The 22,483-nt window shown below is 39.5% G+C and overlaps 1 protein-coding gene across 2 annotated transcripts; it reads left to right on the top strand.

Annotated features, from left to right (window-relative positions):
* Positions 1-331: 331 nt before the first annotated feature.
* On the top strand, positions 332-17,661 carry scml2 (Scm polycomb group protein like 2). Of its 2 annotated transcripts, none has more exons than XM_085908018.1 (14): positions 332-466; positions 3,122-3,195; positions 3,347-3,412; positions 3,736-3,806; positions 4,527-4,761; positions 5,729-5,817; positions 5,943-6,186; positions 12,521-12,828; positions 13,637-13,772; positions 13,897-14,103; positions 15,252-15,425; positions 16,315-16,530; positions 16,623-16,774; positions 17,160-17,661. In XM_085908018.1, the coding sequence occupies exons 2-14, from the start codon at positions 3,174-3,176 to the stop codon at positions 17,283-17,285; spliced, it is 2,046 nt and encodes a 681-aa protein (XP_085764144.1). In that variant the 5' UTR covers positions 332-466; positions 3,122-3,173; the 3' UTR covers positions 17,286-17,661. The 2 variants fall into 2 exon arrangements, with proteins under 2 accessions (XP_085764144.1, XP_085764143.1); XM_085908017.1 differs by having other exon boundaries at positions 16,620-16,774.
* The last annotated feature ends 4,822 nt before the right edge of the window (positions 17,662-22,483 follow it).

Genomic DNA, 22,483 nt, shown 5'->3' with positions numbered 1-22,483 from the left:
ATATTTTAAAACAATTTTGGTGGCAATCCCCATTTGTATGTGTTATAAAAATGATCTGTTATATATTATGGGCGTCAATTTCCCACTGTTTCTAATTGACTGTACCAAAGGACCGATGACGTCATCCATCCAAGGAGATGCAGCAGGTAACATTCATCCTCGTGCAGTCAATAAACCCGGAAGCTACATTCATACCTTCTTGTTTTCGTTTTCACACCACATGTAGGTTATTATTAAAAGTTATCGCATCATCAAATTTACATTTGCAGCGGGGAAATGACAGATTTCTTCCCGCGGTTTCTCGCTGACTCTTGTGTGTGCGTGTGCGTGTGTTGCAGTTAGTCGGGTGCGTGCAAGTGTGTGGCGGCGACGACGGACATGCGCGGAGCTGCAACGAACATGGCGGCCGCCTGCATCTGACAGAAAGTGAGGGCTCCACCATCAAAATAAGCGATTCTAACGCTCGGTACGTCTTCTTTCTCAATTTTCCTCCCCTGCTCTGACTCCCGAGTTGTTATTTGATACATCTTTGCCCGTCGTTTGAGCCAGAATGGCGCCGTTTATCACCCAGGAGGATATGTGCTGGCAGTGTGTTTTTCCTGCACTGTACTGCATGTTGCTTGGATGAAGGCGACTTCTTATTATTGTTTCACTTCTTTGTTGAAGTGCGGCGCTTTAACTCTTGTGTTCGCCGCAGCCCCATGCGCTGTTTAGTAAACAAATGCGATTGGATTGTAATGCTCTGAGGTGTTTAATAATGCAATATTAGCAACCGTTAGCCTTGAGAATAATGTGCAGAGTCCCGCCCACCAAATCGGGAAGAATGGAAATGCGTCATACACCGTTTACTCATTTCTTTTTTTCTTTCTTTCTTTCTTCACATAAATATTCCCAAAACAAATATTATAATGTAATAAAAACAAAACTTGGGTACATGTTCCATTTAAGAAAATTCTTAGTTTCCAAAGCACCATGACCAAATACATGTTTATAAACAAATATTTTTTGAAGACTGAATAAATTGTACCTAAAATTACCATAGTTTTAATTCATGACAAAAAATATCATTTTTTTTTATATTGAACTCTCCTTTAAATAATGCATAAATAAACAGTCAAACAAAACACAACATATGTTGATCTTTATTACAAGTCTCGATGTATTTCCAAATATGCTGAAGGAATGAACACAGTCAATGTCAAATGATCAAAGTCAAACAATGCAATTTGATAGCCTTAAAGAGTTGAAAATAATTGCGGGTCTAAAACGGTCCTCCCATGACAATTCATAACATAAACACCCCTCATGAACTCATTTTCAAACTTTAAAAATCAACCTGGTAATTGTCTAATGCCATAAGCAATGTGTCCAGTCAAAATACTGAATTAAATCAATATCAGGTACATATTTAAGACTTCACTTTCACTCATTTATTAATTATCCTCGAGTGTTGCCTATTTTGGGGGGTTAACTGCTTAAAAACAAAGATATTTTCTTTATGCCACCGTTGTCCATATGATGTGGAGTGTCGAGTGTAATTATTTGCACTTTTGGTAAATTACATAAAAAAGAAGCAAGAGTAGGTCATTCATGGTGTGAAAAAGAATTAAGAAAACAAATAATAAATAGTTTCTAAATCAAACAGTGGGCAGTGCTGGATTACACCTGTCTGCCACATGCCATATTCGAAGACGCCAAACCTTCGAATAAACTTCGTCCCAGGTTTGATTCAATCACATTGCACGTGCTAAATGGACCATTTTGATAGCTACTTCTCTCATTGTTTTTGTAGGTTTGAGTAGCAAATCGTTTTCTAAGGCGCTCATTGTTCTCTCGAATTCTGTCATTATTTCAACACTTTCAAAGAGTCCCTCTTATAACACGCTCCTCATGTTAATAATGCCTTTGACAACCCCCCGTCAATCAAAAGTTATAACTGCTCATGAAACCACCAATTTTCCCCCCGTCATCGACTGCGTGTAAAGCATCATAACGCTAATCTCATACCGAGGGCTGCTTGAGTGGAAATGGAGGTTGTAAAAATGAAGTGCTTCCTGGTCTGCTGAGCTCTTAAGCATGACCCCTTATGAGTGGTGCAGACTCAAGCGTGCAAACACTGAAGCCGTCTGTCGCTGAGCGAGTGGCGGAGCAGGAATGAGGAATCCTTTTCATGTAGGCCGGCAGACGTCCCATATCCACACGTCTTAATGGCTTTTTATGGCACCTTGGAATCTTAATGGCTCCTTCCCACTCCATGGCTTTCTCTGGAAAGACAGAAGAGCCTAGCAGGAAGGCGCGGTTGAGCAGAGGTTGCAGCGCTGTGGTGACAATTTGGGATTATTTGGGAGTTTTGCTGGCTTTTGGATGTCCTTTTGCCTTGGATGAATTCTTTTTAAATTTTTGCTTCTAACACCTGGAAGCTGGACTATGGTCAACCCTTATCTGAATTATTCTTTAAAATGTTCACTCTCAAAGTATGTTTCAACAAACTTAATGAATCTTAAAAGCAATGGCATAATTCACAAGTCATTTTGGAATGATTTTGGAAAACAAGACAAAAACAATTTATAACTATATATATATATATATATATAACTATATATATATATATATATATATATATATATATATATATATATATATATAACTATATATATATATATATATATATATATATATATATATATATATATAAACTTGATAATTAAGATTCTACTAGCAAGGACAAGCAAAAAAATTAATTATTTTTTACCGTTTTTTTTTTTTTCCATTGTGGGTTTGCTACTCTTGATTTACTTTGATAGGCTGTATAAAGGTGGTGCACAATCCAGATTTATATCCAAATTATTCAAATACCATTTTTTTTCTTTCATCAATACAGATATTCATTATTTAGGTTGCAAATTCCTATGTAGATATGTTCCTACGTACCTGATATATGTTTTTCGGCTTGTTGAATAATCTCAACAATTAGAAATGGATGGACAAAAATACTTAACGTTTATTAAATAATTGACAAGAACCACTCCAAGTGAGCAAATTATTGTTTTATTATGAGTACACTGCTTTTTCCTGTGCTATGTGTGTGTGAATGACTGGGGTATGTGGTTTGTGCTTTTAGTTAAGAGCCTGTTTGACTTCCTCTGCTGCTGCGGGATAACATCTTGGTCGTCATGGGCCGAACGCCACACAAAGGTTGGTCTTCTCTATCTTCTCATGTCACCAATATTTGTAACAGATGCATTTTTGATCGAGCAAAGAGTAAATGATTCTCAGTTGAGTTTTCAGAAATAGCTAGTAAAGCGTCGGGCAAGGCTACCATTTCTAATCCATCATTTGATTCCAGATCAGAAAGAGGAGAAGAAGGAGAGGCCGAGCATCGGCGCAGGGTCTGCGCTCGATAAATCTAATGGTAAGTGCCCCACTTCATTTTGTCATCAGTTACTGTTAGAAAGTGAGAAACGGTGGGAGTCCATTTCTGTCCCTTGCCCCATTCAGAAATCTGCTTCCTCCCGAGGAAACCAAATGTAGGTAAAAAAAAAAAGTGCCTGATACTGATCAATTAATGATTTTTATTTGTATTGATTGCACTGCCATACATAGGTACATATGTATCTTATGTATGTTCTGAATGTAAATGCAATTTGTGTATCCAACAACACAGTGCGGTCTTTCTTTTTTTTCAACACTGTGGGTGGTGTCATTTGTAAGAGCCTTGTTTGTTTCTTTTGCTAGAGCCATTCAGTTGGGAAGACTACCTAAGAGAGACCTCCTCCATTGCAGCCTCACCTAACTGCTTCAAACAGGTAGCTGATCATTACTAAATAGGAAGCACAATGAGCCCCAGTTCAGCGCTGGAACCAACTGGTGAAAATAGACCACATACTTTTTGTTTTACTCCTCTCTTAGTCTTTAAAGACATTTAAACGTATTACTTTTTACTGCGTTATGATGCTGAAACACCAGCTTTCGGGATTTACAACTTATTTCCTTCTGTCTTTGTGTTCATTTTTTTTCTTCCCAAATGGCATCTTTATTTTTAAATTGGACCAAAAAGTGCAAAAGTTCAAAAACAAAGTGCAGGGAGTTACAAGGGTCAGCAGCAGCTCTTATAGTGTGAAATAATTTTTTTGATGAATCAAGCGCTCCCTAAAGCTTAATGAAGTAATCTCTTACACAATCCTGCTTAAAGTTCAAAACCCAAGTACAGCGTCTTTTGTAAAGTTAACTGAAAGTGAAATGGAAGTATCTAAATGTAAATGTAATAACATGTCATTCAACACTAAGATTTAACATAACTTATGGTTTGAACATTGCTCTAGTCTTATATTGTCAATTCTTTGCTCTGCAGCAATATCAAATATTACAAGCGCTTACGGTTGGCATGTTGTAAGCTATGCATCAAAGGTGCACAACAGACTTGCAGAAGAATGACAAAAAAAATGTTTTTATTCACATGGAAGCGAGTATTAAAACTGCAATATACTGTAGCTGTGGTAAATGTATCTCTTTGTATGCGTGCGCAGTCCAGGATCCCCCCCTCCAATGACTTCAAGGCCGGTATGAAGCTTGAGGCTCGTGACCCGCGCAACTCCAACTCGGTGTGCATCGCCACGGTGATGGGCATGATGGGTACACGACTACGTTTGCGTTTGGATGGCAGCGACAACACCAACGACTTCTGGAGACTGGTGGACTCATCTGACATCCAACCGATAGGCACATGTGAGAGGAACGGGGACATGCTGCAGCCCCCGCTGGGTGAGGATTTCTAATGGATGCACACACAGTTATGAGCTCGACTGAAGCGGCGGCATATTCCACAATGAAGTGTCAGAAATAATAAAATGTTAATTAGTAAATGGACTGCATCTAGATTGCACCCTTCCACCTGAATCCACCAATCACCATCCTTGGTTTATGATGCCGCCTCTCATATTTGCATCCCCGCACACATTGAGAAGTATAAAAGTAATGACTCCATTTCGCTCCATTTCTTTTCGAGGGCTTCTTAATTGGATGCGCTCATGGAGCAAATCCATTGTTAATGTTATTGCTTTCGCCAGTGTTTCCCTGCCAAATCGAATCCTCTGCTTCACTTTAGTTACTATATATGCAGTGTGCTATAGTCTTCATTTTCACGAGAGATTTTAGAACTTTCAACATGAGTCTGTTTGGAGAAGGCTCCTTTCTGTTTTTTTTTTTTTCCATCTTTGTCCCAATGCACAATGCAGGGTCCAGAAAGCTTGAATGGGTTTGGTGTTAAGAAACTCGAGATCCCTGTCCATACCTGCAAACATCTTTTGGGTGGACTAAAAAGTGAAAGCTATTGTAGCCTGCAAAGGAGAGACTCAAACTTTTATCTTTAGATAGATGGGTGGAGAGACCGTTTTTATTCATCCACAAGGGAAATTCACCATAACGCCATTCCATAGGTGTAAAACCTTGTGTCATAATAATTAGCAGTATTATTAGTTCATATAGTGTATGTGATGAACTAATCTTTTTCTTTTTGGATGTCATTAAATTCTATTTAAATCTAGTCCAACATGAATTAGCGTAATGGTTGTAAATTACTGGACCTCACAGCCAAGGCTGCTGTTTATCTTGTCGCAAATCAACATATTTCCATCCATCCATCCGTCCCTCCATCCTACTTCGCCGCTTTCCCTCATTAGCATCTAAAAGATAAAAATGTAATTAAATATCGGTTGGACTTTGTGTTCAGGATTTCGAATGAACGCCTCCTCATGGCCTATGTTTCTCCTCCGAACGCTGAGTGGAGCAGAGATGGCACCAGCCTCTGCTTTTAAGAAGGTTTGTTTTCAAAGTATCACATAATTCAACTATGCATATAATTTCATACTAAGCCTGACACACATATTTTTATACAAATGTAATGGATTTTTTTTTTTTTTTTTACAAAATACCTTTGTGTCTAGGAACCTGCTAGCCCCATTAAAAACTACTTCAAGCCTGGTATGAAGCTGGAAGCCGTGGACAGGAAGAACCCTTACCTAATTTGTCCAGCCACCGTGGGTGAGGTCAAAGGTCAAGAGATCTTCGTCATGTTTGATGGCTGGCGAGGTGCCTTTGACTACTGGTGCCCCTTCGACTCCAGAGACATCTTCCCTGTCGGCTGGTGTGTGCTGACGAAACACAGTTTACAGCCGCCTGGAAACTTCTGTGAGTGAAGCTTTCATTTTAATTAGGCAATATTTTGACATTTAGGAAGACCGTTTTTTCATGATTCTTGCAACTGTGGCGACTATACTGCATACAAATTGACAGCCCCCCAAAAAGATCAACAACAAAGGCATTGTAGAATTCTGAGAAAACCAACTAAATGTTTCTAGTGAACCCCTATGGGCTTTATGTTTCAGTGATAAGTGAGAAGCCACAATTGTGAGAGCCCATATTTAATGTCACAGCTGTTACAATATTATGATATACCTTTGAAAAAACTGCTGCTCTCTGTGTGTACAATATTTTTTTTTATGTGAATGGCGCTTTTGAAAAATACATTTTAAACATTTTCATGACATCTCTGCTGGTAACACTGTTACAGCACAAAACATCTGTTTCTCTTGCAAGGAGTAGTGATATTACCACATTTCATCGCTAGAGGGCGATGCAAGCAAAACCTTCAATCTGAAGCCGTCTCATTGTAGTTTAACCAATGTGTGGAGTCAGATGACAATCAGCACCATCATGAATTGTGATACTAGAGCCATGATTAGGACTTTTGTCCCTTTTGCCACATATTAGGCCGGACGGAACTCATTGAATTCACTTCCCAAAAGACCTGAGATCACTTTTCACGTTCACTAATCTGACTTTGATATTCAACAGGCGCACTCATGCACCACTTAACCCGCGGATCATTAATTTGGGTGTATTACATTAATCCAGTATTAATGATGTTTAACAATCTAGGCCCACTATTTTTTTTTTCTTGCCAGAACCGAAAGCTACATGTGACTGAGTTTCACTCCATACAAACAAATGAAAAATGACAGCTGTCCCAAAAGAAGTTCACTTATAACGAGCTAACTAACTCAATAACAATGTGCAGTATAGTCCAGGTAACTCTCGGACAGCCCAGTGTTTGTGAGTTCTCCTGATATTAGCATGTCCTTGTGCTGTAATCTGGTTGTTCAGACACAACTCATCCAGAAGAAGTTATCTTGGCACCCGAGGAATGGTAAACATGAATTCAACACGCGTTACAAAAGAATGAGGCTACCCAGTGTCACAGTTGAGGAGCATGTGAAAACCCGCACTTGCACATAAACATGGGCCCGAGTGCACAAAGCAAGGCCCAATGAATGGATACCATAGATCAGGGATGTCCAGCCCCGGGCCTCAAGGACCACTGTCATGCATGTTTTAGTTGTCGCCACTCCAAACACGCTTGATTCAAATGATCAGTTCCTCAACAAGTGCTGAAGAAACCTGATAATGAATCTGATTCAGATAAACAGGCGTGTTGAAGGAGGGAGACATTTAAAACATGCTGGACAGTGAACCTCAAGGACTGGCGTTGGACACTTCTGCCAGAGATAAATTACTTTATTGATCCTCAAGGGAAATACATTTTCCAGTAGCTACCACAATATGAATACAATCGTGGTACAATACAATACAAAACGTATTTAAAATACCAGTACTATTTGTGAGATAAGAATAAAAAGCCACTAAATATTGGAGCAATATGAAAGTATTATCAAATGTAATTATTTCTTTGAGGATACTTTTGTTTCCTAAGAATGGCAGTGTGCTATAGAAATGATAAATAATTCTCTATACATCGTGAACTTCATCCATGTAAGTGATACCTGTACAAATAGCATTACATCTCAAATATGTTTAGTCAAGAAAAAAAAAAAAAAAAAACATTTCCTAATATACATGAACAGTTATTACATCAAATTAACCCGGTTAAAATGTGATAAATATATGTTTGAAGAGTTACAAAAATATACATTGAGAGACATGCAAAATTTGCAAGCATTCTGTCGCTGGTAAAGTTAACTTGCAATGAGGATCATCAATTATACAGTACCCAATTCAGATGGTATTTACTTGTAATTATTTTTACTACATGGAGACAAAAGAGCAAATGGAAAAGGTAAACAAGAACAATCGACTCTTATATCATAGGTGTAATTTAATGTACTTTTTCCGTTTGGAGTTGCTGTAGCGTTACGTCATCGCACGTCTTCCACGCCGCTCAGAGTCAGACGGATTAGAAAAAAGAAAAGTCAGACGGATTAAATTTTGGTTGCTAACACCCAATTATTAATTCTTTATTTATAGTCATTCATTTTAATTGGCATATAATTATATAGTAGATACGTATGCTCTACTGACATACAGGAGTATGTCAGCATGTCATTTTGACTAATGATCAAGCTTAATGCTTAGACTGTCGCTGCTCTTTGGTAGACATTTATATGCCATGTGTGGAAATCACTGACAAACTGACTGGCTTTCTGAAGCAAAATTTTTAATCATGTTTCAGAGCAAGGTATGGTCTATCTACAACAGCTATGTATATTGATATTTTGCATTGGCAAAAAAAAAAAACCCCCCCGTCAGATCTCACTTAAATTATAGGGAAAAGGACAATCTCATAATTTGAAGAGGTCTGTCATGACCTTTATGGGATGAGCTGTGTACACCACGTTTAATTCTGTAAATATGAACCATGGGATTCATGGTGAACGTGTGTTCATCGTGCCACCACTGACTTCTGCCTATCTTCATTCAGGCTTTCTATGCAATACTCATGCAGATGTTAGTGTCTGCACTAGGTGTAGTTCCGTACTAGACTCCATTAATCCTAGAGGTTGCACATGACCTACTTGATGGGACATTCTTACGTCTCCAAATGTACTCTTGGTGAGAGATCACTAGGCTGCTGCATGTGGGGGATTACACACCGATTTGCTTTCCGTGTCTGCGTGCGTGTGTGTGTTTGAGTCTGGCATGTGTGCTGTAAAAAGGGGATAATATACAGTGAGACAGGTGCTATGTTTGTATGCAGATATGTGAATACATTTGGGGGCCTGGGTGAACAGTTAATGAGGTTTTGATCAGCTTTGCATACTTTTAAAATGCCTTCATTATTCTATTCTCTTTGTTCTATGCTGCCTGTTTTTGTTGTTGTCAGAAACCACTAATGACATGTTTTATAGGAATAATTTTGAAAATAACTGCTTTTGCCTCACAACCTTGGGCGTGATCCCTTTTTTTGCTTGTTGGATTTTTAAATTGGGTCAGCTGTTTTGCATTTTGTATTCAAAGCATGGAAGTGTATTTGTTGTCGGAACATTTGTGTTTGGAGCATATAATATCCAATTTTATGTGCTCGGATACGAAGCATGGCTCACAAATTATGCATGACGCCTTTGTCAGTCATCTGCTTGCACCCATTCATTCATCTATCTATGCTGCTTATCCCCTTAAGGGTCATGGATGACTTGCAGCCTATCCTAGCTGACTTAGGGTGGAAAGTGCTGTACAAAAAGAAATGTTTGAAAATAATATTTGGTGGTTATGAGTAGTAGTAATAGTTTGTTCTACCTTTGGAAGATTTACACCAAAAAGTCACAATCATCCTGCTAAGAGTGAGTAAACGAAACCCCCAAGAATGGTGCCCACTCAAGTGTTGGTCACGAGAACAGATGAAGATATCAGAGACTTTTGTCATGCTTCCTACCACTGCTAAGCTCTTCATTGTTCTGCAAAGAAGCTGATATCTGAGCATGCCACTATTTCCTGACGATTGGCCAGGCCATCTTTCTCATCGGCAAATGTCTGAAAAGGCTCGGGTTACAGCCCGGCCGGGGGGGGGGACCCCCGTCTGGGCCGTCAGTATGCATGCGTGTGAGTGTTGAGTAAAAACATGCTTCTGTGCGCAGCAGCTCCCACTATGCGTTTCAGTCAAGATGCTTCTCATCCAACCTTTTCCCCACCCTCCCAAGCTGACACGCCACCCCTCTAGCTACCCTTCTCCCAACCCTTTTTGCTCCCAGGAGCCCCGGCGTTAACCCCTTTTCCCCTGACACTGCCCCCCTCCCCCAGAAATTCGCCGGGAGGCAGGTGACTGATGCAGACTGTCGATATGGCCTACAGATAACACGAATAAAGGATTCACCCCCCTTAATGCCTTTCACCACACCCACCGACTCCTCTTGCTCCTAACCCCTCCCTCGCCCCTATGCACCCCCCCTTCTCATTCATTGGGAGGAGGGAAGCTTCACAGCAGCTTCAACCAGCGGCAGTAGAGTGGGCTTTGTTGTAGACGCAAAACAGACAAGAGAAGTGCAAAGGCAGCGAGATTAGCGTACTTGAAGGCAGTGCAGAGGATGAAGAGCACAGTCAAGAAAGTTTGGACTGGAAGCGCGTGAGAGAGAAAATCTGTAAACTGAGTGCTGTTTCAAAGAAAGGAACAGGAAGCAACTGTCAGTCATTACCACTAATACCACGGCTGCAACTATCACTATTCGGGAAGCCGCAGCTGAGTTTCTACTTTTTGGAAGACATTTCCTGGTGAGCATGTTTGCATGCACAATTGCAGAAACTTTGTGATACTAATCTCTCTCTCTGTTTTTTCTCTTTTGTATCTGTGATGTGTTTGCTCTTTGTAGTAGGAAGACATTTATTTGGTATTTAAGACTAGTTGAAGCACTCATGAATACATCAGTGAGTGTTGCTTGATTTGAGATTAGGGAAAATGAATCAATGATCACATTCAGGAAGTGCTGCTTTCTTGTCCGAATTGGAGCTTTTTTTGTGCGGCTTTGATTGTTTTGAAGACTTATCCGAATGCAACCAAAAACAACTTGGAAGCATCCAGACTTGGGATTTGAGTGCTTTGCCTCCCCTCAACTGTCCACAGTGTGAGCTGATTTTATTGGTTGTACATTTGGAGCTCCATTTGTTTTTGATCATGTGTGTTTATAAGTAGAGCATCAGGAAGCAGTTAACACCAGATTGAGTGTCCATTGTTAAGCACTCTCATTACCAATGGTGAGTGTTTTTAACATGCGTGTCAGTCAGGACAGACGCATCCATGAAAGTGAAGTTTCTCAGCTCCTTTATCATGCTCACAACACGCGTGTTGCGTGTGTGTATTTGTATGTACGTGATTGAATCAACTCATGATTGGAGGAAGCTCTGTTTGTGAAAGCGGTTGTGTAATTAGATGAGGAGGAACTCTTTTGGGCCCCTCCCCCATCCTCCAGACAGCAGACACACACTCAACGACCTCATTCTGATATATATGCACACACACACACACACACACACACACACACACACACACACACACACACACACACACACACACACTGTTTCCTCAGGCAGTGTTACACAGGTCAGCGGGTCGAGTTGGAATGATATAGTCATGATCAGGGCCATATGTTGAACGGGATGTGTGATGCCTGCAAAAGTTGTTGTTGAATATTTCTTCTCAGGATTATTTTGAGCAATTTTGGAATATCGTCAAAATTCATTCACCCCATACTGTGATTGTGATTTGATATATTTTTTCAACGTCCCTTTCCTAATATAAAAAGAAAGGCACATTTTTGAGTGACTTCAATGATTGGATTGCACAGAAAAAAATTCTGGCTGGAAGCTTTGTGATGTGGGAAATAAAATACTCAATTCTAAAAGTATTTGATAGTATTATAGTAATGATCACACCCGAATCAATTCTAAAAGTATTTGATAGTAGCAGGCCTGCAGCCTTAAATTATCAAACACCATACCAAAAGTCTGCAGTTAAAGATAGCTGCTTGGGTTGGAATATCATAAGAAATATTCAAACGCATAAAAGTCAGACATTGCTGGAGTGGCTGTTTTTTGAGTCTGCTGTGAGTAAGCATGCCGCCTTGCTTTTTTCCTCTGCTTGCACATGTGAGCGCTCCCGGTGTGCAATTGAGGCGCCCCCGATACAAACGGAACAAAACACTGCGTGATTCCACACCCATTCCTACTTCTTTCTCAATTAAGCAGCTTTTAGTCCCTTCATAACACCTCTCCGGGTGGTTTAAATGAAAGCCTTGACCCCTCAAGAGCGTTCATATTCACTAAGTGGCCCCTGCACAGCCTGAACAATATGTTTGCAAGCAAATAGGTATACTCTAATTTTGGTCCTAAAAAAACAAATTCTTTGTTCGGATGGATGGATGGATGGATGGATGGATGGATGGATGGATGGATGGATGGATGGATGGACGGGCGAATGATTTCTCTATGTGCTGTACTGACGGGTTGAGAAGGCAGTTAAAGGATTGATCATGCATATTTGAAACGTAGTGCAACAGAAATCGTGAGCTTGGCCCCTGCCTGACACACAGCAGAATCCCAGAATGAAAGCCTCTCTTTCATTTAGATTTGTAGCATGCAATTTGTATCATTCATGTAATGCGGTCCTATTTACATTTCCAGTTTGTCAAGTAAAAGAACAGTAGTGTATAATGTTCCATTGATTCTATTTCTCTTCCAGTCACCCTTCCAGGTGCTCTTCTCGCCCCCGTTTCGTCTTCCTCGACCTCCCTCACAACACGCCGCTCCACTTCCAACTCCTCGTCCATGATGCAGACTTCATATCGACTGCCCAACCCTTTGCCGCCCCTGCCCGTTCGCAAGGGTGTCCGAGGTCGCCGTCCCAAGTCGCAGACTATTGCTTTGTTGAAAGCAGCGGCTGAGGCGGCAGCAGCTGCGGCGGTCAATGGGGCGTCACAGAACCCTGTCAGGTCCACTCAGTTGGCCCCCAGACCACACAGGAAGAGAGGGCCCAAGCCTGGGAGCAAGGTGAGATACTACCGCCTTTTGTTTTGATAAGTCGAAAAAGATGGTTTTGAACCTAGTTTTTCCACAGTTGTTCCATTATTCAAATGTCACAGACTTAAATAAACAAAACAAATCAAAACCAAAAGCCCTCAGTATTCCATTTGAGTGCCATGTAGCCAACAGCAACCGATGAAATTCCCGCATGTTTAAACTTTTTAAAAAACACTTAAATCTGTTGTCACCTTCTCAGAAATAGAAGACTATCATACATTTGAAGAAAGAAAAAGAAACTTCTTACTTGCACTGTTATAGGAGCCAATGGTGCTGGCTTGAAATTGTTTATTTGTTCCTCCGAGTTCAAATTGACGTAAAGCTAACACAGCTAAAAACAGTTAAGCATCGTATATTTCGACACCAAAATGATCAACTAAACCAAATCATAAAAGTCCGCTAGCCATGATAGACTAACAAAAATTAGCATTGATGTCATGGAAATAAGTATTTATGGTGCAATATTTATACATCTTAAAGCAGCCGCAACGTGTCACTTACAACAAAAGAAAACACCAAAATGTACTTTGACTGTACGCAACTCTAAATTAGGATTTGCCTGTGCACTGTAAAAAGCTGATAAAATGGGGGTTGACTTTAAAGAACAAACAGTTCAGAGATGGATGGTCTGGACGGGTAGGGTAATGAATGCGTTTACATTTTAAGAATACATTAGAAAAAACATCTTTGTAATACAAGCTGTGGCATGTTGTCGGACAGTTAAAATACGCTTTAAGTAAATCACTACCTACTAACTTAAAGTTTTTTATTTTTTTAGAGGAAGCCTCGGGTGGTACAGTCACTGGGCTCATCATCAATTCCAGTGTCTCCTCCAGAGACCCGATTGAGCACTAGCCATGTTTCAGTAGACAACCACCATAACAACAACAACAACTCAAATGTAGTCTGCACGGGTAAGTGTCGAAGTCCATAAAGTACAAAATGAGCTGGAATGTACTGACTATAGTGACCAGTGCTAGAAAATGGATTGAAAAACATTGAATGTTTTTTTTTTTTTTTTTGGTTGTGTTTATTTAGTGTGCGTTTATGTGAACAAACACGGCGACTACGGCCCTCATCTTGACCGTAAACTGGTGCAGCAGCTCCCAGACCACTTTGGGCCAGCTCCAGTCAACGCAGTGCTACAGCAGGCCGTCCAGGCCTGTGTGGACTGTACGTACCAGCCCTCCGTGCTGCTGTCGTTTCTACAGAGCCAGTCCCACACAGGAGGAGAGGTCATTCGAGGTCTGTAGTCGTAAATGCTCACACGAGAAAGTAGGGAAAAAAAGTATATCTACTTTTTGGGGTACTTTTCAGCTGCCAGCTGTGTTGCCTTACATTTAAGTTATGAATTGATAATCAATAATTCAGATTTTTTTAAATTATTTAAAATGGTCCAAATCCTAAATTCATTTTCTCAGCATTGAATATTCTCCAAATTCTGAAGTACTCCATGAAAGCAGACTGATCATATCCTTGTGTTGACTCAACATAAAACATGAGCAATTACTTTGGAAAACAATGATCAACATCTTTGTGAACTTTAATTGATTTATCTCTGTACATTTTCTGCACTCTCCATTTGAAATAGTCCTTTTTTTTCCCCCGAACAAAGGGATGGGAATCAAAGGTTGTTTATCCGATTCATCGTTAGATAAAAAATAAAAAAATAAAATGAATAACTGATTCATGAATCTATTTTTAAAACTATGGTTAGTTGCAGCCCTCGTCTCTACATTCTGCAGATGAATGTACAGTAAAATATTGTGGGTCTAAGTCTATTTTGAGCTCATGTTTACTAAGAGGCTCACATAATCCTGCATGCACAAATACAAAGTCATGCGCCAATAATTGTCACCCAACTGATTTTTTTTTACATTTCAACCTTGGTGGAGATTGTCAATAATGACGCATTCCCTAGAAGTCCATAGAGGCAATCAGCCAGATCAAATTGGAAGTAATTCAGAATGAATGTTATTGACTGTGCTGGTGCATTTTGGGAAGAAATTGCTGAGATACTGCGGGGAAATAAAAGATAATGCCTGTGGCCACATCTGACGTGAGTGCTGGGACTGTAATCAGAAGTGACATGTGCAGCTAACCTGTTTTGGATGCTGGGATTGAGTCTCCCTTGAGTGGGGGGGGGGGGGGGGGGGATTGGGAAGGGTGTGGGCTAATGGGGAGGGGCTGGGGGACATTAATTTGTGTGAGCTTGGCTTGGGTGGGAGGGTGTTGTGCAGATCGAGGGTTGTGGGTTTGTGCTGATAAAAGGAGGGCGCTTAACCCCAAACCATCTGCTGTTTTCCTTTAACTGTGGATGCATTCAGCCCCGTGTGTGAGCAGGTGTGAGCCTACGCAACGCACAGACTAATACAGTATGTTGTGTCTTACAGTGCGCTCCGAGCACGGTATCCGCTATGTCAAGCTTCCCTCCGTTTCCAGTGCGTCTACTGTGCTAAGGTTCTTGGAGAACATGTGTCAGCATCTGGAGAGTGTCAGCCTGTTCAGCTCACAGCCTTTCAGCCCCTTCAGTAAAAACACACGCTTCTTTGACAGGACAAAGTCAGGTTTGTGGGTAGATAGATACACAAATATTGCAAAATGTGACTTTCAAACCATCCCCTAAAAATGGAAAAAGTCCAAGTTAAAGTTTTTTTTTTTTTTTTGCACGCTAGTCCCCATATATAGATATGTACTTTTTAAAATGAGACATCATAATCACAACCCCAAGCAGCTTGTTAACAACAATACAATCATTTATATTTTCATTTTTCAACAATACAATCATTTTTATTTTCATTTTTCAGTACCGTGTTTGGTAGTTTTATTTCAATTTTTTTTTATTTGTATTAATTGAGCAATTCACACTTTATGTAGGTTGGGAGAGCCCAAAAAGTCCATATTGTGTGTCTCACTAATAGGTTTAGACATCTGTCAACCATACTACAATTGCTCAAACAAATCTTTAAATCTTCATTATGGCATATCTATTGTGAGTTTGTCAGTTGTGATGTGATTGTCTATTGTGAATTTAATCAGATCCAACCGTAATGCATACAAATCCATGATGCTTGCTTCGAGCTGGTTCCTGCATCTTAGGATGGACCTTCTCTGGCTCTTCTTGCTTTTAATTAGACTGCATCCTGCATCTTAGGATGCACCTTCTCTGCCTCTTCTTGCTTTTAATTAGACTGCATCCTGCATCTTAGGATGCACCTTCTCTGCCTCTTCTTGCTTTTAATTACACTGCATCTACTGTACATCCAGTGGGCGTCAGTGATGCCTGGCATGTTGCCACACAACACTGAAATTTAAATTCAGACTTGTCTTTATATGTCTGCTTTAAAATATGCAATCTAGTGGGATTCATTGTTTATGTACTGTGTTTTGATTTTGTTGGAATTGAAATTCATAAAAAAAAAACAATTAAATGTTAACTGTCATTTTTCCTTTCAGAACCACTGCCTCACACGGAAAACAACGCATCGAACACCGATTCTGCAAAAGATTCCGTTCCCAACGCACGAGCCCCTCAGATAGCGGCAGACTATCGGGCGACAAAGAGGGAACGGCCGTATTACGCCAATCACTCACACACGCCTCCACCTCTACGAAGGGTCAGCTCCAACCCAAGTGAACTCGGACAAGTGCCCACACACAGACGCGTGGAAGGTAGGATCACAAAAACATGTCAAATTTTTAGTAACTCAGCCTATAGATGTACCATATTATAGATTAGAGATATTTTATTTTTTCTTCAGCAGCTAGTTCAACAACAGGCCCAGACCACGCCACGCAAGACAAGGAAAGTTCAGGGAACGATGCATCTTCTTGGTCAGTTGATGACGTGATCCGATTTGTCCAGGAGGCTGACCCGCACACTCTTGGTCCACATGTGGAGCTTTTTAGAAAGCATGTGAGTACTTCAGTTAGATCAACTCCATCTTGTTTGAGCCAATCAATTAATAGGGCCGACCGATAGGGATTTTTTTATGTGGGAGTTGTCATAACACCCAAACTGAGTTAGCAAATAACTGTATAAATCACACTACTACATTACCGTCAGGCTTTTACATTTTTAAATGTATTTATCTGACCACTGGATATTTATGGATATTTCAACTTATTTGCCGTAATCAATTTTTTTTCATTCTATTGTATAGTCTATCTACAAATAAAACGCAACCTGTCTGGAATGCATAGCCAGCCAGCAGCGCCTATTCAGTCACGGTAGTTTGGATCCTGAGACAATGCGCTTGTCCTCTGGCTGCCCGCTAACATACGCTTGGCTCTCCCCGCAGGAGATTGACGGCAAGGCCTTGATGCTGCTGCGCAGTGACGTCATTATGAAGTACATGGGACTGAAACTGGGCCCTGCGCTCAAACTCTGTCATCACATTGAGAAGCTGAAACAGACCAAACAGTAAAAGGACCGTGGTGGTCTTCCTCACTAGCAAACACAAACTCAAGTATGTGTCGTTGTACAGGGACGCAGCACTGACGGAATCCAGCGCTTTTGTGCTGTTTTAAGTATTGTACATACTCTATGTACATTTGGGAAGTTTTAGCAAGCCTGCAGGCTATTGTCCATCATCAGCTTACACAATCTGGATTTGTTTTCTCCGACTTTCACCATGTTTAGAACAAAAACAAAAGGGGCAGGGCTGTCCAAACTATAGCTGAGGGGGGTGCCATCTGCCGTCCATTTTTTTAGTCCTGCAGCAGGCACTAAACACAATAAAAAGGGTGGAAGGGCAACAAAAAAAAAAAAAAATGGGTGGTTGAGACAAATTATTACCATCACTACAGGATTTAAAAAAAATGCTCGTCGGTAAGACCAGTTCAACCAATGCAGCAAGAATTTAGAAAATTTTATGAAGCATTGTAGAGAAATTGATCTTGATTGTAGTGAAAATGGTCTTTTTAGGGACCACTATGCATCACTTACATTAAAAAGCTCGATGAAATTGTGCAAATTCAACAATTTTCACGTGAAGAGCAGTGTCGACTATAGAATGAGTCTTGTACTAATCAGCAGTTGTTTATTTGTGGATGCATTTTTTGTCCTGCAATGATCAGAGGAAAAGGTTTGGACACCCTTGCACCGTTTTGGGGATTTTGTGTTTGGGACTGAAAAAAAAAACAAAGTTTTGGTTGGAAGTGAATCTTCTAAAAGTTAACTTCTCGATCCATGATTGGTTTCAGAGGAGGACCTTCACTCATGACCTCAGCATTGTTTGCTCTCATATGATCTATTTTTTTATTTTACCAAGCATTTACATTAAAGCAGTACAGCGGTAAAACTTTTTTCCGATCTTTAGCCTATGTATAATTAGTATTCAATATCTGTCCAGAGTTTTTGTATTTGTCTTTTTTTGCCTTAGTATGTACAACAGGCCATTATTTAAGCACACGACCTCAGACAAACACTGTAGCTTTTGCGTTTTCAATATTTTATTTTTTTTACACTGACAGCAAACACACCGCCGTGATGTTTGCTTACCAATGCAATAACATTTCCGACTGATCGCTCCTTAGAATTTAATAAGTCATAAAACAAAGGTACTGGAGTACTGACCAACATTGCAAAATATTGAACCCAAAGTTTTTGTCATAGCTCTTGCCCTCATGCTGTATTTGCCGGGGGGAAAAAAAAAGCGTTGTCTCTGTTCCATGAGCTCAACGGGTTTATTTGGCTTTGACCTTCATTGTATTATCTTTTAACAGTTGCACACACTTACACGCGATGACTGGAACCTTGCAAGTGTTGACGTTAAAATAAGGGCAAGGTGTTTTACTGCTATTGATGTACAAAAAGTGTTCCCAAGACAGAAGGAGCTTTGTTCAGTTTCTTACTCATTTTATTGTGTAATAAAGTGTATCAAGCCTTTGAATATTCTCATTCAACCAAGTTATTGGATTCTCGGGACATTGAATTGATCGCAACTGGACTGTTGTGTTTGTGTCGAGATGTTCAGCCTCTCATCCGAGCAGGCTTCATCCATTCATGTACGTAGGGTAGAATAGTACTCAACTCAGAAGTTGAAAAAGTACTTGAGGCAGTATTACACACAAGTTCAATTAGGCTCTTGTTAAAAATGGCAGATTTTGAAATTGGTTGACACAATTGACATCAATTATTACACAATTTACATACATCATTTATTTAATACTTCATCTTTGGCCTATTTGTGGTTGGAGTCTTGGAGTTTTTTTTTTTTGGCTGACACCCAAAATATGGTCGTTGGTTAGCAAAGTCCTCACTGGGTGTATCTCGCCTATTTACTCCTTTGATTTTACATATTTGGTTTTTCACTCAGACTAGAGCTGTCTTTTTTTTTTTTCTTCCCTATCAAACCTGACAAAACCCGCTCGGAAGAGAGGCGAAACATTCAACGGCACCAGAACAGTCCAGTTGCGATCGATCCACCGCTCCGAGAAAAGTCCATTGAGTGTAAGCAGAAAACGACAGTATTACTCCTAGTGTAAGACTAGTTATTATTTTGCTGTTAGTTGTTTTGTTCTTTTGAAGCATCAGAAAGCCTTTCAAGCCAAATCAATGTTTGCTGTAGCCCTGTTACGCTCTATCGTGGTCACCGGTTCATACTTGAAACCATCTGGCTTTCAAATGAAACTCAGGTTCTAGTAAGTTCTTAGAGAATGTTTTACAGTAGCATTTGTGTTCATACGACATCATACAGTATAACCAACTTCACTATGTGTATTTGAAATGCCTTGTCATTGAATGCCCTGCAGCATCTTGTGTACATAGAAACTTTTTACCCTCCACTTAAAAAAAATGTTTATGTATGTTTGATATGCATCCACACAATTAAACATTTTCACTTGACAACATCTTAGTGTTTGACACCTGAGGCCAAGAATGTGACTGTGCTGCCGCTATATGTGTTGGATCGAGACAGAATCCTGTATTTGCTCACAGGTGCCACAAAGTAATAGCAGAGGACTACTTTTGTCTAAATCATCCTCAACTCATCAGTAGTACCTTGGCACCAAGATGGCGCACAAAAGCAGCAAATGTGAGTTTTTGTAGATACATCTAAGAGGTGTGTGTGAATCTGTGCGTGTGTGGGGGGATCCAGTTATTTTGTTGTCTAGAATATTATCAACTATACTGGTTTTAAGTTGTGAAGTTCAAAAAAAAAACAAAGACAAACATTCACCGTTTGTTCATCACAACTCGACAAAGAACACTTTCAATGAGTAAATTATGATGCAGAATTTTCCCCATTCATTTTCCAGTTAACCCTTAGGGGTCCTGTCCTCCCAAATTCAGCTAATACGTGTCTACAGTAGTTAGTCAAAAATTCATTTTTACACTGAAACATTAAATACTGCTGCTGTGTGTATGGAGGGTGGGGTGAATAGGAATAATAATTGATACCTCGCTTAATAAAGCCTTGTTCCAAACGATCACATAGACCAATCACACTCTTTCAAATTTGAATGAATAATTGGCAACAATAAAGTTTTGCCAGTCTAGTATGCTCTGAGTTTTGCAAGCAACATTTATAGCTCTAAATCTTCATATTTGTACCATAAGATTGTTTTAATCAATTTCAGCCTCCGTGTGTCGCTATGGCAATCGCTCGCTATTTTGCTTTCTCGACAATGGGAGTCCACCAAATTCACCAACTGGCCCTAAGTGAACCGGCCCATTAGAATTCGCTGGATTTATTCTAGAAATTGTCATATTGCATCACTTTAAACAATCTGCATTCATTTTGTACATTTTTGGCTTATGCTGCCATCTAGTGTTGTAATAAAGAACAAATACTATACTCAATGCTCTGAGTAGCTTTTGCAGGTATGCACTTGAGTATTTTTCAAGCACATTTTACTTTAAAACAGGTGAACATTATTAATGGATTGTTTGAGTAAACAAAAAAATACTAAATTTTAAAGAGACTTGTCGGCCTGGTAGATAAAAAAACTCACACGATTGTTTTCTTGTTTTTCGTTAATTTTTTTGTTCATTTCTTCCTTTTACGTGTTAAACGTCTTCCCCCCCCCCCACCATTCTTTTTATTACTGTTCCAAAAATACTGACTACCTGTTGAAATGAATCAGAATATCTTAGTTGTTTTCATTCTTTTATTTGGTTATTTTACAAAAGAGAGAATTTCAACATTGTTTTCTTTTAAAAATGTATTTACAAGTTTATACAAAAATACAAAAATGATTCAAATCTGTAATGTCCTAGCTACCTTTAAACTTGGAGCTTCTTTTAAATAGACAGTTATGCTTGCGTATTTTCTCACATATATTTGAAAATTTTCAACTCTGTTTAGTGCTATTCCATACTGTACACCTTTGATAAAAAATGGCCAGTGTCCGTCACATCTCAAAATTGTATGCAAACATTGAAACACTTGGAACAAAGTAGTCATGAATTTAAGAACCTTGTTTTGTTGTTCTCGCAAGTAAATTGAGGTTTAATAGTTTTGTAAATGACAGCTCAAATTGATTTTAAATGTCAACCGCACACATTGTCCTAGTCAGCCAATAGTGTTAGTCATTTATCCACTAAAATCTGAAATAATACAAATTGTGTCACTGCGCCGTTGGGATAAATGACGGGGTACAGTATGGAAAAACAAACACACCAGACAGATCTTCAACACGTTCAGTGTTTTGTTTTTTGTTTGTTTGTTTTTGTTCCCCCCCCCCCCCAAATTTTAAAATAGAATTTTCAAATAGCATTCTTCAAGTGGCAGAGATAACCCATTCACATCCATTGTGTATAATATTAGTAGTTTCAAAAATAAAATTAGAACGACTGTTTTTCAAGTCACTTTTGAGCCTTTTATCGCCATTTTTTTTCAAGCTGTTCTTTTCCAATTGAAAATAAAAGTATCTCTCACGCCAACTTTTGCAGCTCAAGCAAGACTAGGACCCAGCACCACAAGTGTCTCGATTTTCCTATATACGGTCATTTTCTTTTCAGTCTCTTAAACATATGATTGTCCAGTGAGTAAGATATACAGTACAAGATAAACCCCTGTCGTGATCACAACTATACAGAACAGAATTAGCCAGACAGTTTGTACATCTATTGAACACACCATTGAACTTGACATTAGAACAAAAAATACAAATTCTTTTCTTATCTGGAGACATCCCTCAGATAAAAATAATCATATGGTGGTGGCCTTTATATCTTTCGTCATTTGTGTCTTATTGCATGCGATAGAAAACACGACAAATAATAACAATGGTCAGGAGTGCCATGAAGCCATGTGGGTGTTATGAAGGTGAAATTCGTATGCGCAATTCACAGCTTTTTTTTTTTTTTACTCACTCCAAGTTACACAGTGTCAGTTCTGCAGTTCGGGTTCGCTGAGTATGTGTCTGTCAATCTATCTATCTATCTATCTATCTATCTATCTATCTATCTATCTATCTATCTATCTATCTATCTATCTATCTATCTATCTATCTATCTATCTATCTATCTATCTATCTGTCTATCTGTCTATCTGTCTATCTGTCTATTTTGCATTTGCAGTAAAACAATATGTTTGTTGAGGTATTCACAGAATACAGTGAATGGTTCCTATTGAAGTGCGGTCTCTGAATGTGAGTAATGTTTGCTGTGACAGGC

Source organism: Syngnathus leptorhynchus, chromosome 3 (genome assembly GCF_054491065.1).
Source record: "Syngnathus leptorhynchus isolate UIUO chromosome 3, UIUO_Slep, whole genome shotgun sequence".
In the NCBI taxonomy this organism is placed as follows: domain Eukaryota; kingdom Metazoa; phylum Chordata; class Actinopteri; order Syngnathiformes; family Syngnathidae; genus Syngnathus; species Syngnathus leptorhynchus.
The sequence above is the reverse complement of the archived record's forward strand: the minus strand, read 5'-3'. Positions and strand labels throughout refer to the sequence as shown.